The 18743-nt window shown below is 46.6% G+C and overlaps 3 protein-coding genes across 3 annotated transcripts in view; 1 reads left to right on the plus strand and 2 right to left on the minus strand.

The window, feature by feature from the left end:
- Positions 1 to 1179: 1179 nt before the first annotated feature.
- On the minus strand, positions 1180 to 5341 carry LOC115090411. Its single transcript, XM_029599907.1, has 2 exons — positions 4774 to 5341; positions 1180 to 2267 (listed from the first exon to the last, which is right to left on the minus strand). The coding sequence occupies exons 1-2, from the start codon at positions 5324 to 5326 to the stop codon at positions 2089 to 2091; spliced, it is 732 nt and encodes a 243-aa protein (XP_029455767.1). The 5' UTR covers positions 5327 to 5341; the 3' UTR covers positions 1180 to 2088.
- LOC115089839 lies at positions 2302 to 3489 on the minus strand. The gene is made up of 2 exons (XM_029598611.1): positions 2961 to 3489; positions 2302 to 2841 (listed from the first exon to the last, which is right to left on the minus strand). Exons 1-2 carry the CDS (start codon positions 3448 to 3450, stop codon positions 2357 to 2359), a joined length of 975 nt encoding a protein of 324 aa, XP_029454471.1. The 5' UTR covers positions 3451 to 3489; the 3' UTR covers positions 2302 to 2356.
- Positions 5342 to 7381: 2040 nt separating the features above from the next.
- PRDM5 (PR/SET domain 5) overlaps positions 7382 to 18743 on the plus strand; it is a 370296-nt gene continuing 358934 nt past the window's right edge. Inside the window, exon 1 of the mRNA XM_029601140.1 lies at positions 7382 to 7551. Within this exon, the coding sequence (XP_029457000.1) occupies positions 7453 to 7551 (99 nt within the window). The 5' untranslated portion in view covers positions 7382 to 7452. The remainder of the gene's footprint in view (positions 7552 to 18743) is intronic.

Raw genomic sequence — 18743 nt, forward strand, 5'->3', positions numbered from 1 at the left:
GCAGCTTAATCAATTGGCATTAGCTAAATGCCACGCCCTCACCGGTACCTTGCTTGTTCTTCCCACCCCAATGCTTTTTTGGAGACGGCAGCCCTCCATCCTTCCGCTCCGTGAAGGTGGTATACCATTGGCACCCCGCTCCGTGAATGCCAATCCTGCCTTCCGCTCCGTGAAGGGGAACACCCGCCACTGGCATCCCGCTCCGTGAACGCCTCCGTGGCTACTGCCGCTCCGTGCAGTATTCTGCCGCCTCCTCCCACCCCTGGCCTTGCGGGCCGCGGTTATTGCTTATGCCAGGCCTTCATTGGGCCACCCCCAGACCGGCCATTATCTCGGTCTCCGCCATGCTGGCCTTGCGGGCCGCGGTTATTGCTTATGCCAGGCCTTCATTGGGCCACCCCCAGACCGGCCATTATCTCGGTCTCCGCCATGCTTAGTTATATCCATGCCCCCGCTTTCCCCCTATGCAAAGTCCTTGGTGCTGTGCTCCTCCCCTTCCCCCCTCCCCCAACACCAAAACTTCCCCTCTATGCAGCGATACATCCCCTTATGCTCCGGTGAGGGCACCCGCCAAAGTAGGAAACAGTAAAACCTTACTTGTTTTCTACCCCCACTAATTAATTAAAGCTGCTGTGGCCGTTTGCAGTGCAGGATGAAGATATCTACCCCAACGTCTGATAAGTGAACCCCATCCGGCCTATAATGCCTGAACATGAGAGCGAAATATCATCCTGCTTGATGACATATCCCCCTATAGCTCTCAACCACGTCCCCACTTCTTTATTCAATTTGCGCCTGCTTTTGCGATGGATTTATGCGACCTCGCGTCCCTCCATACCAATCGGGGGATAATGTGGGACCATACCAATACCACGGCTGGCCATATAGCCTTAATTGCAGTCAAGTCCTTCTTGATCGTGATTATTAAGTCAATGTTTTTGACTGCGACCAAATCGTTACCGCCCAATTGACAGATGATATCAGGCTGTGGTAGTTGCCTGGCGTATTGGAGGATGCAAGGCATTAGTTGGACCCCTCATCCCTCGTTTGCCGAGCCAGAATAAGCTGGCCTTGCTACGAGGAATGCCCATCTGCTCGCTGGAGGTCTTTCTCTTGGTTCTAATGTGCGCCCAATAAATGTACGAGTGCCCCATATCACTTTCGCGCTCCCCGCTGGCGAGTCTATGATGGACAAAATAAAACGGTTATGTGCAACAGGACGGTAAATATATGCTTTTTATGTTTCTCAGTGAGACTGTTCATTGGGGTGTCTGGTTATTGGGTCGTATGTATGTTTTGAATTTACCGGATTTCCACCGCCCTAGTGCCTTAATTTGATCTTCGCTTAAACCGCTGCTGGCGAAGGATGCTGCGCCTATTCGGAATGAATGTGTGTGATAAGCTCCCGCGTCTTCCCCTATCTTTTCCAAGCCTTTGCGTAGCATACTGATAAACTGGTAACGCGATAGCGCGTTGCCATCTTTGTGTTTTAGAAAGGGCCCTCCCCCCAGCGGGCGTACTTTGAGGTATTCTGTTGTAGCCCTTACGGGGCATATCACCCCCGTATGAGCAGGGTATAATGTAATCCAGCGACCTACTGCCCGTTGATCAGTTTTTGCTCGCCTGAGAAAGATCTGTACTGTCTCATTAAACAGCCTTATGTTTTCTATCAGGAGACCCCCATCCGATGCCCTGGTGGTCACCTTTGCCCTCGGGATAAGCTCGCTGTTTCTAAATGCACCAAAGAACATTAGTGAAAAAGCCACGGTCCATAGCTTTACCTCATAATTGTCCCAAACTAGGCTGGGGAGCTCCTTTACCAGTGCTTGTAGCAGCATTGGTGTGATAGGCTTTCTGGCGTCCCTTCTAACTGGTTCTTGTCTCCGCCAACCCTCTAATATCTTTTTTATGAGAAAGGAGTTGCTAATTGAGCCTATCCCCCATAGTTTGGAGACGAAAACAATAGCAGCTACATGTTGCCCTGCCTGTGCTCTTGATACTCCCGAGTTCTTGAGGTAGAGCAAGAACTCTGTTACATTTCTCTCTGTCATTACATTTCTCTCTGTCATTGTCCCTTGAACTTGCGTGTTATTTGATTGGCAAAATTTTTGGAACAGGCTCCCGCCGCGTGCATATGCTCTCCCCGTACTCTGCCAGAGCCGATCTCAATATGGAGGCGATTCCGGGCACCCTAATTCCCAAATCCGCGGAGGGACGTGATAAGGGTGATGCTCTGCTTCCGGGGCCAGGAATCTGAAACGAGACCACTGACGAGACAATGCATCAGCGATGCCGTTAGCTTCCCCCGGAACGTACTTAGCCTTAAAGACCAGGTTAATGCGCAGGCAGAGCAGTACTAAATCCCGCAATAGCCTAATGACCCTAGGGGAGTGAGCGGTGAGAGAATTTTTCGCCTGACAACCGCCATGTTGTCTGACCAAAAAACCACTCTTCTGTTGTGGAAACATGCTTTCCACATGTGTATTGTTGCAACAATGGGGAACAATTCGAGAAAAGTGATGTCTCTGAGTAAACCCATGGCTTCCCACTGTACTGGCCATCGTTCCGCGCACCATTTCCCAGCCAGATAGGCCCCAAATCCAGCGCTCCCCGCTGCGTCGGTGTAGAGCTGCAGCTCCCTATTGGTCATGATCGGGTCCCTCCAAACTGTCCGCCCATTATATTCCCCTAGGAATGTCTTCCATACTATGAGGTCCTCCCTGAGCTCCTTGGTGATTCTAATGAAATGATGGCTCCTGCGAATACCTGCTGTGGCTTGGGACAATCTTCTCATGAAGGGGCGACCCATGGGCATGATCTTGCAAGCGAAATTGAGGTGACCAATGAGTGACTGCATTTGTTTTAGCGTGATTGTTCGGTAGTAGATATGTTGGCCCGTAACGCTGCTATTTTTGCGGGCGGTAGGCGTGTGACCATTTGCAGAGTATCAATTTCGATACCGAGAAATGACAATTTTTGTGACGGTCCTTCTGATTTGTGCTTAGCTAGCGGAATGCCTAATTTGTCAGTTTTCCGGGTGAATGCTTCGAGGGCTTGCGCACAGGCCTGTGTGTCCCTATGGCCGGTAAACAGAAAATCATCCAAATAGTGTATGATTTTCCCTTTCCCGATGTCCTGCTCTACAGCCCATTGCACAAATGTGCTAAACCTCTCAAAGTAGGCGCAAGATATAGAGCAGCCCATCGGGAGGCATTTATCGAAGTAATATTTACCTTGGAATTGAAACCCCAACAGATGGAAGCAGCTTGGATGTATTGGAAGCAAGCGGAAGGCTGATTCAATGTCGGCTTTTGCCAACCATGCCCCTTGCCCCCAATGCCTCACCATGTCTAATGCCTGGTCAAATGAGGCGTAGGCGACCGAGCATGCTTCGGGGTCCAAGTAATCATTCACTGACCCACCCTCTGGGAAGGATAAATGGTGAATCATTCGGAATTCCCCTGGCTCTTTTTTGTGAACCACCCCCAGAGGGGAAATCCTAAAATGAGGTAGAGGTTTGTCCTTGATGGGCCTTCCAACCTACCCATGTCGCTTTCTTTTTTGATCTTTAGTGCAATGACCTCTTCATTATTCCTCGCAGATAAGAGATTCTTAGCCTCTGTGGCGGTTTCTGGCCCCATGAAAGGTATATGAAAACCTTGGGAAAACCCTTCGTATAGCCATCTGGCCTCCTTGGGCTGATAACCCTTTAAACAGACCTGCAAGCTATGTATCTTAATGGGGGTAGGTGCTCTAATGAATTTATTGTTGCTCTGTGTGGGGGATGGTTCCTCCCCTTGAGCATTTTGTTTGAGGGTGGCCTGCACCGCATCCCATGCAGGCGTGTCTGAATTTGCAGGCAGCAGCGAATCTGCAAAAACCAGAGTTGAACAGCCTACAGATGGGAGTCCCCCCACCCCTAAATCTAGTGGCTTGCCCCCACCTTTGCCCTTGACGAAAGGGCTGACCTTGCCGAAATGGAAATCTTCCCGTAAAAGTATGTTGGCGAGGAGTTAACCATGTACTCGGCTGGTATGCATTGCCAGCGAAGCCAGGGACAACCTCCTGCACCATACTCCAACCAAGCCGTACCGCCATACGTGCGATAAGCACCACAAATGACGTCCTGGTAAGCAATTAAGGAGCAACATTTTTCAGGAAATTTTTGACCTATGATGGATGACAGAATTCTGAATCCTGCTGACCAATTAGCTAGCGTCTTAGCGATGCAGGGTTTCTCCCTAGCTGAGAGTTTGCACGCTTCGTGGCATTTGGGATCGGAACCCTCCCCTTCTTTCCTGAGCAGCTCGAATATATCTACATATTCGCTGCGCCATATTTTCTCTTTTAACGCCTCTGACACATGCGCGGTTAGTGAGCCCACTGTACATGTGTATTGTGCAGCGTTATTGCCATTCGTGGCTGAGCTACCAGTGGTATTGTGCCCATTGGTCCCCAGCTGACCCACCGTTGTTCCAACCGCTGTAGCTGTGGTTGGTGTTCCAACAGCTGTAGCTGGGGCTGGGGTTGGTGTCACAAGTAAAATATCCCCCATGGGTCGTCCTGACTGCCCTGTTTCCTGTGTTGTGCTAGTGTTAGCATTACCCTGCCCATGCCAGTTATCGAAAATAGCTTTCATAGCAGCGAAATTGTCAGTAGGAGCGCTTTGTGGCCCCAGCCACACTTCGCTGCCATTCCTTGGTGGTGGGTAACTGGGCTGTGTTGGGGGTACCTGCACATTACCCTGGCCCCGGTTTAAATCAGGGTACTCACAGTTCTGTCCTTCTTGCGGTTGCCCGTGTTGTCCATGAGCTGTCTGTTGACGTGCTGGTGGCTGGGTGTTGCCAGCTGAACTGTTGGAGCTGCCCGCTGCACCGTGCTGTGGACCGATGGGCACTGAGCCAGGGGATGGGCTAGTGGTATGCGTTAAGGCATCCAGCATTGCCTTCACCCTGTCCGTGCCATGGATAGCAGCCGCTGACCAGGTTTGGTCCATGAGCTGACGCAGCTGTCGTTCGGTAACATTGCCGAAGTTCTCTCGTGGCGGTGCTGCAGGGGTCGGTGCTGCAGGGGTCATGCCCCGTGGAGGGGGCTGCTCCGGCACATAGCAGCCCAAATGGCTGATGCTACGCGGTTGTCGTGTGCTTGCGGATTTCCTCTTCTTATTCCTCTGTGTCTTGGTCTTACGTTTTTCGACTTCTGGCGTTGCCGCAAAGTTTTCCTGCAATTTGCTTGGCTTCCGACGTGCTCGCTTGGCTAGAGCCTGAGCCTGGTCCGGCATAAGTGCGGACGGGGCAAAAACCATAGCAAACTGAGTGGTAGCCATGCTGTGTAGACATATTAAATGGTTAGATCTCGCACAGTTTTGGGGGGGGGGGGGGGGGGGGCATATGAATAGGTAGCCAAATGTGGGTGTGCGCACACCTGCTAAGGGGGGGTGGGGGAGGGGTGCAAGGAGCCGGGGGGGGGGGGGGCTGGACGGGAACAGGATGGGGGTGGGGGCAGCTGAGGAAGGTGGAGGGGGGGGGCGAGGGGCGGCCGGACTCTGGGGGGAGGCGGGAGTGCCAGCGCATGGGGGGGGGGGGGGGGCCGGGGGAGTAAAAGGAAAGTAATAAAAAAAAAAAAAAAAAAAAAAAAAAGAAAATCCTGAAAGTCCATGTGCTGACCTCCAAAATGGCCGCTGCCATGTGCTAAACTCCCAAAATGGCCGCTGCCATGTGCTAAACTCCCAAAATGGCCGCTGCCATGTGCTGACCTCTGCTGGCAAGCCCTTCCCATGAGAACCACAATACCATGCTAAGATGTAAGCCAACCTTTCATTAATAATTTAATTTACTTTGAATAGAGCTGCATAGCGCAGCCTAAATCATATCTATCAAGCTGAGGGTCCTGTACCCCTTATAATTCAGTATAAACGTGCACATGGGACAGCTGTCCCTTTAAATGGTAACCGAATGCTAAATATCACCTTTAGGATTAATATAAAAACCATCCTGTTAACCTGGCTGAGCACTCAAATGCCATACCGCTGTCCCACAGACATATCATCAGCATTCCCAACTACGGAATGCTGGCTACTTTTTCATTGTCAGATTACTTAGGTATAACAAAGCACATCCACAGGATGTTGAGGTAGCATGGTAGACATGAAGCCTGCACACTTCCTAGCAATTTAGAGAGCGGGGGGTAAAGCAATACATAGAAAACATCGATTTTAAAGTAAAGTAAGCCTACAAGATCAGTGCTCTAACCACTGAGCTACCAAGCCTGCTACTGCCAGCCATGTGCTCTAACCACCTATGCATTCACCATGTGCAGACCCCTTCAATGGCGTTTCTAAGAGGCTACAAGTGAAAGATAACCAGCCCTGCACTCGCTGCCCTTTCAATAAATACAGCAACATGCAGAGCAAGCATTGTGCTGGAAGCCAGCCATGAATTCATAAAATATATATATATAATAACAGGTAAAGTGTGGCCGAGAGCCCATGGCATTTCACTAAATATATATTAGTTAAAATATATATAACCAGCCATGTGCTAAGGCATTTCCTTAAATAAAATAACATTCCAGGCAGAAGCAGCCATGCATTCAAAGCCTTTTCATTAAATAAAGTACTGGTAATGCAGAGCCAGTTCAATGCAAAAAGGGGGGGGGGGGGGGTGAGCATACCTTCCAGACCTTAGCAACACACAATTACCATTAATATTCTCAACATTTTGCCTATCAGCCACAAAATCTATGTACTTTACCCAATGATGTAATCAAAGAAATCGTTCCTGCTCCTTTAGCTGATCTGCTCCTCTTACAGCACGGCCGTGCTGGAGGCAAAGTGAAAGTAAAAGCAAAACTGTTGTAGCACAGCCGTGCTGAGGTCAGCCTGTTACAGCACAGCCGTGCTGAGGTCAGCCTGTTACAGCACAGCCGTGCTGAGGTCAGCCTGTTACAGCACAGCCGTGCTGAGGTCAGCCTGTTGCTCTCGCTTCCAGGCTGCAAATGTGCTCCCCCCACCCCACCCCACCTGTAAGTACCTGAGCTCAGAGACGCCGCCTTCTTTGTCTCATTGGCTCATGCCCAGGTTTGAACTGGCCCCTAATCCCATTGTCCGCCCCTCTCCGCACCTAGGCTGTGCCCCCCTCCCCCCTCCCTCTTGCCTGCCGCACGTCTGCCCAGTTATACGGCCCATGCCTCAAGAGGCGGGCCTCCTAAACTTTCCGACCAATAAAGTTTCCCGACTCTGAATAGAAGCGAAGGAGGAAAAAAAACAAAGCGTCAAGGAGAGCGCGCATCTGATAGGCTGCAGCTGAGAGGAGTCCGTCCTATCCCTGCGCCCGGCCGCTTCCTGATTGGTCAGGAAGGAACGAGGGGACAGCGAGAGAGGAGGGTCAAACTCCCTCGGGAAGCAAAGCGCCGGCGATGTGAGAGGGAGCGGCTCGCACCCCGGGGCAGGCCATGAAAATGCTGGGCATGTACGTACCGGAGCGCTTCTCGCTGAAGGCGTCCAGCGTGCAGGACGGCATGGGGCTGTACACGGCGCGCAGAGTGCGCAAGGTCAGTGTGCCGGCGGCCCCGCCCCCTTGGACAAGCGCCCTGTCTGCCCCCCCCTCCCCCAAGCACAGTCTGCCCCTGCCATTGCTCTGTCACCCGCCCCAACTAGGCCTTCACCCTCCCTCTTCCCTCTGTTTCCTGCCCCTTCTCCAACAAGTCCCTTCCCCCACTCCTGGGAGAAGGGGCATTGGATTCAGACAGCAACCCCGAGTCTTATGGTTTGGGGAACACACAAACATGGGGCTAACTTGCTGATGTGGCTTTTACTACCCTTAATCACTAAAGCTGATGCTTTTGATGCACTTCCAACATTGCTGTCTGCTTCTATGGCAAGGTTTAAGGGAAACTGGATTCAGGTTAGGGGTAGTAACTGCCGCAATAAGCAAGCTACTCTCATGCTTATTTGTTTACCCAGCCTGTGCAATTCAGTCCTTGTTTGTTGGTTGTTGTCTGAATATAAATCCCCTTTTCTTCATTCCCCCATGCCGTTGAAGCAGTGAGCTGCACTGGATATGTATTCCAGGCTTAATTGATTTGGGGTAGTAACTGCTGCAACAAGCAAGCTATTCCCCCCACTTTTTTGTAAATGCAAATCCTTTTTTCCACATTTCCTCTTGCCGTTGAAGCATAGAGCAATGTTGCAGTCGCATTAACCGTGTGTATGTTTATTGAATAAGGGTATTAAAGGGTATTAAAGGGTATAAAAACCCTCACCCTTCTCCACAAAAAAATAAACAACAACAGAATGGTCTGGCTAAACAACACCATCCAACCATATATCACACACAGAAATCTCAGATCCTCCAACTCAGGTCTCCTCTCCATCCCAACTCTTAAAAATGCTCACCTCAATACAACACGCAAACGAGCCATTACAATAGCTGGCCCTACCCTGTGGAACTCCCTCCCCCCACAGCTCAGAAACGAACCCTCACCGCAAGTCTTTAAAAAAACAGCTCAAAACATGGCTGTTCTTGAAAGCATTCCCTCCTGAACCCCAACATCCCAAAATAAACGCTCTTGAAAGCCTTACCGCATAACTTCTATCCTGCACGAACTCATAACCCCTCCTCCCCCTTTCTATCCTCCCTTTTTCCCTGTCCCCCACCCTACTCGTAACCAAGTCATATTGTACATACTGTATATAGGCTATATGCCACTTCTATATACTCACATTTAATATTTAATTTTAATTTTATCCATATGTTACAATGTTCCTTATATTAATTGTTTAATCAACTGTTATCTTGTTACAATGTAAAAATAGGGCAGTTCCGGCTCTATTCAACCTATTATCTGGAAACCGATGTGATATCTCGATCGAATGTCGGTATACAAAATAAATAAATAAATAAATAAATAACATATTAATCTCCAAGTAGTAGCTGTCATTCCCGCAAGCCACCCCCTTGCATCTTCTCTTCATTCACATCCTCTAGACTTTATGGATCCACAGTGTTTATCCCACGCCCCTTTGAAATCCTTCAGTTTTGGTCTTCACTTTCTCGATCTGAAGGATGCTTACATGCGCATAGAGATACTACATCATGACAGGAAATATCTCAGATTCGTGTTAGGGGACCAATACTTCCAGTATTGCTTATTGCCCTTTGACCAAGTGTCTGCCCTGTGAGTCTGTGGAAGCGCATGTGTATCTCTGCTTGGATGATTGTCTGGTCAAGATACATTTATCTATTGATTTATTTATTTATTTTCATCTTTTTTACTATACCGACGTTCAAGACAAAGATTCTTATCACACTGGTTTACTTCGAACCAAACCTTGGGAAAGTTACAAATAACAGGTATCTTGGAACCAAATTTAGGAAAAAAATTACATATAAGTAATAGAAAATAGAGAAAAACATAACATATATCAAGTGGTAATCAAAATAAATACAGTAAACCTTGAAGAGGGTATAGATAACTTCGAGCCTAGCTCTGCACTTAGCTCGGATATTAAGGAAGGACAGGGCTATGAGGGAGGAGGTGGGGGGGAAAAGAAACTTGGGGTCGGGGAAGGGAAAGAAAATTAAACGTTATTACAGCAAGTTTTGCACGATAACTGCATCCGTAGTCTGTATTAGTGTCGCAGGTTATTAAGGAAAGGCTTTTAAGAATAACCAGGTCTTCAATTTCTTTCTAAAGGTAAGCAGGCATTGTTCCTGGTGTAGGTCTGGGGGTAAAGCGTTCCAATGGGAAGGTCCGGTGCTGGAGAAGGCGCGTTTCCTTAATGAGGGGTGAAGCGTAGTCTTAGTGGGGGGCGGGGGGAGTGGAGAGTTGCTTTGTAGGCAGTTCTGATTGGTCTTGTGGAGGAGTGCACGAGGAACGGTATTTTTAGCTGGAGAGAAGACTGCTTGTGGATGGTTTTGTGTATGATGATGAGGGATTTGTAAAGGATTCGGAAATTGATGGGAAGCCCATCAGACAGTTTACACATCAGTTTTCTCCTCCAGACCTACTAGAACAACCCTACACAGCAAATATTCACACTGCATCTCCCAAACTTTACCACCTAACAACCACCAAACAACGTGCGCTATCCCTAGCTGGACCCTCCCTATGGAACTCTATTCCCACTCACTCCCTATGGAAACTCTATTCCCACCCACCCACGCCATGAGACCTATTCCCACCTATTCTCATGGCGTAGGTGGGTGGGAACTCTATTCCCACCCACCCACGCCATGAGACCTATTCCCACCTATTCTCATGGCGTAGGTGGGTGGGAACTCTATTCCCACCCACCTACGCCATGAGACCTGCGCCAAAAAATTTAGACAAAATCTCAAGACTTGGCTTTTCACATGAGCCTACACATGAACCCCCATGCTTGTTACACCCTCTCTCCCATACCCCTCCCCCGCCCCTCCCCTTGCCCCTCAAGCATACTACCTATCTCCCCCCCGCTCGCCCCCCAAGCATACCACCTTTCCCCCCTTTCCCCCTCCAAACTCCTCCCCTGAACTTTTTATTGTAAATAATTTACTTGTATATAATTTTTCATTATACACAAGTATATAATACTTGTATATAATTTTTCATTGCTTATATTTAACCATTTTATTACGATTATATATTTGTACAGTATTCCCCATTCGTTCTCCCCCCTCTTCCCACTACCCAGTTCCCTTATCAGTTTCATTGTAAAGCCCTGTTGGCCAGTTATGTTACATGGAAACCAATGTGATGTTTGCTTAACGAATGTCGGTATACAAAAATTTTAAATAAAAATAAAATAAAGCCAATGTAGATTCTTGAGAATGGGTGTGATATGTTCTCTTCGACTAGAGTTGGTTAGTATCCTTGCGGCGGCGTTCTGGAGCCTCTGCAAAGGTTTTAGTGGAGGTTGCTGGGAGGCCAAGAAGGAGAGAGTTACAATAGTCAATTTTTGAGAATAGCGTGGCTTGGAGAACCGTGCGGAAATCATGCAAGGAGAGGTCTGAGCCTTTTTAGAATGTGAAGTTTATAGAAGCATTTTTTTGTTGTATTGTTGATGAATTTTTTTGAAGTTCAGTCGGTTGTCTAGTGTAGCTCCAAGATCTCTTACGTGTGTTGTTGTGGCTGTCGTGAGGTTGTTGATGGGGAAGTTAATGTTGTTAGTAGATATGAGGAGGAGTTCCATTTTTGAAGTGTTAAGGACTAGGTTGAGGCTGGAGAGTAGAAGGTTGATTGAATTTAGACAGCTGTTCCAAAAGTTAAGAGTTTTGGTGATGGAATCTGTTATGGGGATCAGTGTCTGTACATCGTCTGCATAAATGTAATGTGTTAATTTTAGATTTGCAAGGAGCTGGCAGAAGGGGAGAAGATATGTTAAAGAGTAGGAGAGAGAGAAGAACCTTGAAGAACTCCATGTGAGGAGCTTATGGGGTGGGAATCTTTGTTTATTCTGACCTTGTAGTTTCTATTGCTAAGGAAGGACTTGAACCAGCTAAGGGCAGAGCCTGAGATACCAATGTCAACCAGGCGGTTAATGAGAATGGAATGATTTACTGTGTCAAACGCCGCTGAAATGTCCAGTAAAGCCAGTAGGTAAGATTGTCCTTTGTCTAGACCCATGAGAATATTGTCAGTGAGTGAGATTAAGAGGGATTCTGTGTTTAATGATTTTCGGAATCCAAACTGAGCAGGGTAAAGAATCTTGTGATTGTCTAGATAGTCAGAGAGTTGAGTGTTGACCAGTTTTCTCCATAAGTTTTGCGATGAAAGGAAGGTTAGCTATGGACGGAAGTTGGCGGGATCTCTGGATCCAGGTTAGGTTTCTTTTAGAAGTGATTTAATGGTGGTGAGTTTCAACGGGTCAGGTACTGATCCTTGGGCTAGGGAACAGGTAATAATTTCTGTTATTGGTTTGGAAATGGTGTTTGGAATGGAGAGTAGAAGTTTTGTAGTAATGTGGTCTGAGGGGTGAGAAGAAGGCTTCATGTTCTTGAGTATATTTATTTATTTATTTATTTATTTATAATTTTTATATACCGACATTCTTACATTAAAATGCAAATCATACCGGTTTACATAAAACAGAAAAAGCAGGAAAAAATATTTCCATGGTCAAATACAGAGAACATTTATAATAAAATTGTTAACAAAGGCATAAGGTAGGAACTTGGAGGGGCGTGGTCACACATCGCAGTCACCCATTTCCCTCACCTCCTGATGATAGTTCCATTTCTTTTTTATTATATATTTGACATCACAGGAGGGTGCCACAAAATTGATGAGCAAGACCATCCAGGTGTTGGAAGTTATTAGAGTTTATTCTCAACTATCCCCAAATCCCACTTCAATCTGTCAACGCAGTTCATTGGAGTTTTGCTAGACACAGCTCAGGTTAAAGTGTTCTTTCCACAATGGAAGACTATCGCCATCAGGGCTAGGCAGGCAGGTTACAGCCCTTATATACATCCCTGGTGAGACCTCATTTGGAATACTGTGTACAGTTGTGGAGGCTGCATCTCCACAAGATGGAGTCGGTCCAGAGGATGGCTATTAAAATGGTCAGTGGTCTTCGTTCTAAAGCATATGGTGATAAGACCTAAAGATCTAAACATTTATACCCTAGAGGAAAGTTAAGGTAGGGGAGATATGAAAGCTCCCTTTGAGCCACAGCACTTTTGTGACATGAAGTAACTGATCTGGAAGGTTTGTGTTTTTGGTGGAGTCACTTCAGCAGGCAGGGTCAGTGAGTTCCAGACTTTACTATCTTATCTACCTTTATACCAGATTTCATCATGATAGGGTGGTTCTGTGGTGGTGGTCCTAAGGTGGTGTTGGAATTCCGTCTTGTCTAGTCAGTCATTCTTTGCCAGGCCACATGTCTTCCAAGGTGAACAAAGATTGAACAGTTTGGAGTGCAAGAGAGCATTGGCTTTCTACCTGGAATAGAAAGTTCATCCAAGTTATTTGTCTCTTTTGATACCAACAAACTGTGGATAGCTGTTGCCAAAGAAAACTTTATCTAACTGGCTAGCAGATTGCATTTCCTTCTGCTATGCCCAGGCAGATCTGAATCTGGTGGGCCATATCAAGGCTCACTCTTAAGTCATGCTATGCAATCATTTTCCCATGGAGGAAATCTGCAAAGCTGTGATGTGAATATGTGGAAGAGAATTGTACGTCTGGCTACTGTGTTTGGACAGACTCCAGATTCAACAGTAGGTTTAGCCAGTCCTGCGGAATTTGTTTGAGGTGCAGAACCAAACTCCTTTCTCTCCTAGAGCTTTCTGTTTTTGTTCCAGGTTTCCCCTGGTAGTGGGGCGCTGGGGATGGGGCAGGGAAGGGAGCTGAAGTGGTTCGGAAGAGTTCACTGATTAGCATTGAGAGGAGTTGGGGTAGGCCTGTTTAAAAAGCCAAGTTTTGATTCCCTTTTTGAATTGGCTCAGGGATGGTTCTAAACGGAGTTCGGTGGGAAGGGAGTTCCAGAGGGTGGGGCCAGCAATGGAGAAGGCTCTTTCTCTGGTGGTCGTGAGGTGAGCAATTTTGAGTGAGGGGGTGTGGAGGGTGCCTGAAAGGGAGTTTCTGGTGGGGCGGTTGGCTTGACGGAAGTGTGGCATATCTTCGAGCCAGGGAGAGTTGTTTTTGTGTAACGTGTTATGAAGGATGGTGAGTGTTTTGTATTGGGAACGGAAGGTAATGGGGAGCCAGTGGAGATCTTGTAGTATGGGAGTGATATGATCAGTTTTTCTAGTGTTTGTTAGGATTCTAGCCATCGTATTTTGTAGGATTTGAAGGGGTTTGATAGTGGAGGCTGGGAGGCCTATGAGGAGGGAGTTGCAGTAGTCGAGTTTTGATAGTATGGTGGTCTGCATAACAGTGCGGAAGTCATGGGCGTGGAGGAGAGGCTTCAGTTTTTTGAGGATTTGGAGTTTGTAGAAACCCCCTTTTAGAAGTGATTTGATGTGGGATAGCAGCATAGCAGGCTGAATTAGCCATGCTGTTTGGGAGCATTGCGACTGGGTCAGTAGGTGGAGTTTTTCTCACAGTACAGAGTTTTGAACTCTGTACGACTGCACGATGAGGTTCCAGTGCGATTGCCATTTTTTACTGCAGTCTTTTTTTTTCCACGAGCAGGACTGCACGTGGGTTTTTTTTCTCTCTCCTCGTTTCTGAAGATTTTTTCTCAATTTTTTCCTTCTTGGCAGTGATGGCTCCTAAGCCATCAGGCTTCAAATATTGTCAATGCGGGGAACATTATGCCCATAACAGATGGACATAATTATTGTTATTTTTTTTATTTATTTATCGAGTTTTATATACCGTCATTCGGTTTCACCATCACAACGGTTACCGTTTTCGATGGGTAAGATGTTAGGTTAGGATGGGGATTAATAACATATTCATTTTGAATAACTCGTATTCGATGGATAAGGTATTAGAGGATTAGTAGATGCATTGATATACAAACAGCATTCATTTATACATACAGCGACCATTTTAAAGTATTATTAAGATTGAGGGGGATATTCTAAACGTAGTAAGGGGAACATAGTGGGGATCTGAAAGTAGGCTAATTGGGTGGGTGCAAGGAAGTTTCAGTCAAGATTTGTGTTATATTTTGGGTCAGAGTCATTGGGTGTTCTGGTAGGCTTTGGTGAACATCCAGGTTTTAAGGTCCTTTTTGAAGGTTTTTAGGTCTGGTTGATTTCTTAGTTCATTTGGGAGGGTGTTCTAGAGTTTGGGGCTGCCGAGGGATATGGCTCTTTCACGGGTTGAGGTTAGTTGTTTGGAGTGCATAGGTGGGATTTTCAGAAGGCCTTTGTTGGTTGAGCGGAGGTTTCGTTGAGGTGTGTGTATTCTATTGATTTACTTAACCAGTTGGTTTGATCTTCGTAAATAGTTTTGTGCAGTTTTGTCAATATTTTGTTATCTATTCGCTGTTTTATTGGGAGCCAATGTAAAGCTATTAGAATTGGTGTAATATGATTGTGCTTTTTTGTTCTAGCGGCAATGTTTTGTAAGATTTGTAGTGGGCAGATGGTGGAGAGTGGTAATACAAATAGTAGGGAGTTGCAATAATCGAGGTTGGAAAAGAGTAGTTGAAGGACTGTTCTGAAGTCATCTGGAGTAAGGAAAGGTTTTAATCATCGTGTGAGTAGTTTGTAGTATCCTTCCTTAATTTTATTCATGATGTGGTTTTGAAGGTAATTCTTTGTCAATGATTACTCCTAAGTTACGAGCATGTGAGATTGCTGTCTTTGGCTCTCTGTTGAGCAGTTGTGGGGGTATTGGTGTGTTTTTCTTATCCAGGAGAATTATTTCAGTCTGTTTTATTTGTTTTTGTTTATTGTATTGTTTTATTTGTTTTATGTATGTTTTATTTATGCTGTTATATCTGTTTGGGCCCGGAACATGACCCAGCCTGATGTCGAGTCTGTGGTTGGATTTTGCCCCAGGCCCGAAGACAACGTGCTGAAAAAAATTGCACACTTAAGATCTCCTCACTCTTCACCGGGCCTGGCGAAGAAAGTGAAGAAAACTCAAGCCAGAAGATAAACGTCGCTGGAAGGTGCTTCGGCCAGGTTGGTACCACCACCAGGGTCACTGAAAAGATGTCGAGGCCTTGACTCCTCTAAAGAAAAAGTCCCTTCATGTGCCGTTCGGGTCACAGGGCTCTGTACCCGCTCGTTCCCGCTCCTCGACGCCACAGCATTCGGAGCATGGAAAGTCAAAGCGGCCGAGGCAATACGATGCATAGGCACCGAGATCAGGAAGAGCTGTATCACCAGATGGGACATCACATAGTGATATTTTAAAAAGGAAGCATTCCAAACTTCACAGCTCCAAACATGGTGACGCAAAACATGCGGAACACTACGCTCGACCTACAGCTCCAACACCTGCCTCTGCACAATCTTCAATTCAAGGGCAACACCATGCAAAAAGACATCCAAAACAAACATATCCAGCCGTCTGAATCTCCACAAACAGATTCTGACGTAGAAGTAGTTTCTCATTCTAACCAAGTGCAGAAGGTTCTCATTCTGATTGGTCTTCTCTGAGTCAACCTCATTCACTCCATCTCCCAGAACCATGCCAACCTTCTGAGGACTTGCTTCTGGGAGCATTGCCTCCACCTCCAACTCTTTTGCCAGCACCTTCACAGCTTAGCCTCGCATCAAAGGCAATGTCACAAATTTCATTGGTGTTTAAATACTTTTTCCAGGATCTGAAGGCCACGCATCCTCAGCTTCCAATTCCATCCTCACCATCTTCTCCTCCGGTGATTCCAATTCCTCTACGTCCAAGTCAACTGGAAGAACAGACTCCAATCCCAGATCGACCGGATCCTCCGCATTCACAATGGTCTACATTGTCACAGTCCTCATCTACTGGATTCCCATCAGATCCTCCTGAGTGGCTTCCGGAACCTTATTCCCCTCCCGAAGATTTGTCCTACGCAAAGTTTATCGAGAAAGTAGGATCTCTATTAAATATTGAAACGGGAAAGGTTCCCAACCCTCGTGCAGAGGTTCTAGGGATTCAAAAAAATTTTGAAATGCCACCAGAACCCACAGCTCTGCCACCACATGCGGTACTAGATGCTGTTCTGCATAAGATGTGGGAGAAACCCTTTACCACCACAGCTGTATCAAGGAAAACAGACTTAAAATACTGTATGCAAAACTCCACGATCTGAGTTCATACAATTACCCCACAACTCCGTAGTAGTGAATCTGCATTATTAGTGCCAAAAGATCAAAACTTCATGCAAATTCACCACCGGGCAAGGACCATAAATCAATGGATGACTTTGGCCGTAAGGTGTACCATTCGTCCATGCTAGCCACAAAAATCCAGGACCATCAGTTTTATGTAATCCAATATCTATTTGAATGTCTACAGAGATTACGTCCCAAATATCTAACCTCGAATAACTCCTTACCACAGCCATTTATAGAGGAAGGTCTTCGACATTTATTTTGATCTCTTTATGAATCATTTGAATTTTCTGCTAGATCCTCAGCTACAGCAATAGCAGCATGGCACATGGATGGTTGACAGCCAGTTCAATACGTGATGATGTCCATGACAAGTTGGTTGATATACATTGTCTTGGAGACAATCTTTTTGGTAAAACGGTTACCCTTTTGAAAGAACAGAATGCTTTGGTTCAGTCTTTGATATCACGACAGACCCTTCTGCCTCTTCTAGAAGATTCTACCCTTCATTCAGAAGATGGCCTTATGCAAGGGCACCTTTCAAACCATACAACACTTATAGAACGTAATATTTCCCCCATCAGCGTTACCAACCACAGGCTCATCCCTCCCGTGGACGCTCGCACCAACCACATGCTAAAAAACAAACTCCAGCAGCTCCTCAATAGCAGACGCCATCTTTTTGAGCTACCCCGAGCCTCCTCCATCGCATTACATAGGGGGCCGCCTTCAACATTTTTATGCCAGTTGGGAAGCGATTACTTCAGATCCCTGGGTACTGAACATCATAAGAGAGGGTTACCAATTAAACTTTCTAACTCTTCCACTCCTCCCTCATGTTCCCCCCCTCTACGGAATACATCAAACCACGCCAGAGACCTTCAGGAACAGTTAGTCAATCTACAGTTGTAGAACTCAATTTGAACAATCCCAATCTCATCAAAAAATCAAGGGTTTTACTCCCCCCTATTTTCTCATTCCAAAAACGTCCGGAGGTCTTCGACCAATCTTAGATTTGAAGAACCTCAACAAACACATCGAGAGAGAGAAAAATTCAAGATGATCTCTCTTAAGAGTATTCTTCCTCTTCTACAACCCAAAGACTGGCTATGCTCCATAGACCTGAAGGATGCGTATTCCCATATACCCATGCACCCTTCCTCCTGGCATTATCTTTGTTTCCAAATTCATAACAACCCCTATCAATTCAAGGGTCTACCTTTTGGCCTCTCCTCAGCCCCGAGGGTATTCACGAAATGTTTAGCAGTGGTGGTGGTTCATCTCCGACAGCTCTTGATACAGATTTTTCCCTATTTCGATGACTGGCTGTTGGTAGCATCGGATCTAACTACCTTGAAAAATCACGTGTTCCAAACAATCAATTGTCTTCAGACATTGGGATTTATAATCAATTACGAAAAGTGCCACCTGCAACCAACACAAGCTCTACAGTTCATTGGGGCTCTCATCAATACAGCGCAACAAAAAGCTTACCTACCCACGCAACAGGATTCAAACTCTGTCCTCTCTTGCTCAGCGTCTATTCAATCAATTGCATGCATCGGCACGCCAAATTCTTCAACTGCTGGGTCATATGGCAGCAGCCATCCATGTTGTCCCATACACAAGACTGCACATGCGTCGCCTACAATGGGGCCTCAAGAATCAGTGGGTCACAGTACTGGCAACCACTTTCAACCAGAGTATGTCTTACCAAACAAATGCGCACAGACATTCAATGGTGGATAAACACCAACCACCTGTCCTTAGGAGCACCATTTCAGTTGCCTCCTCACCAAATCTCTCTCACGACGGATGCCTCCAGAAAGGGCTGGGGGGAACCCATTTAAACGACTTAAAACCTCAAGGTCGCTGGTCTCTTCAGGGGACCAACTATCAGATCAATCTCCTGGAGCTTCGAGCCATTTGGAAAGCACTTCAAACCATCTCTTCCCACTTCGATGAAAACATCTCATGGTATACGCAGACAACCAGGTAGCCATATTCTGTGTAAACAAGGAAGGAGGGTCAGGTTCC

The sequence above is a fragment of the Rhinatrema bivittatum genome, chromosome 1, assembly GCF_901001135.1.
Source record: "Rhinatrema bivittatum chromosome 1, aRhiBiv1.1, whole genome shotgun sequence".
In the NCBI taxonomy this organism is placed as follows: domain Eukaryota; kingdom Metazoa; phylum Chordata; class Amphibia; order Gymnophiona; family Rhinatrematidae; genus Rhinatrema; species Rhinatrema bivittatum.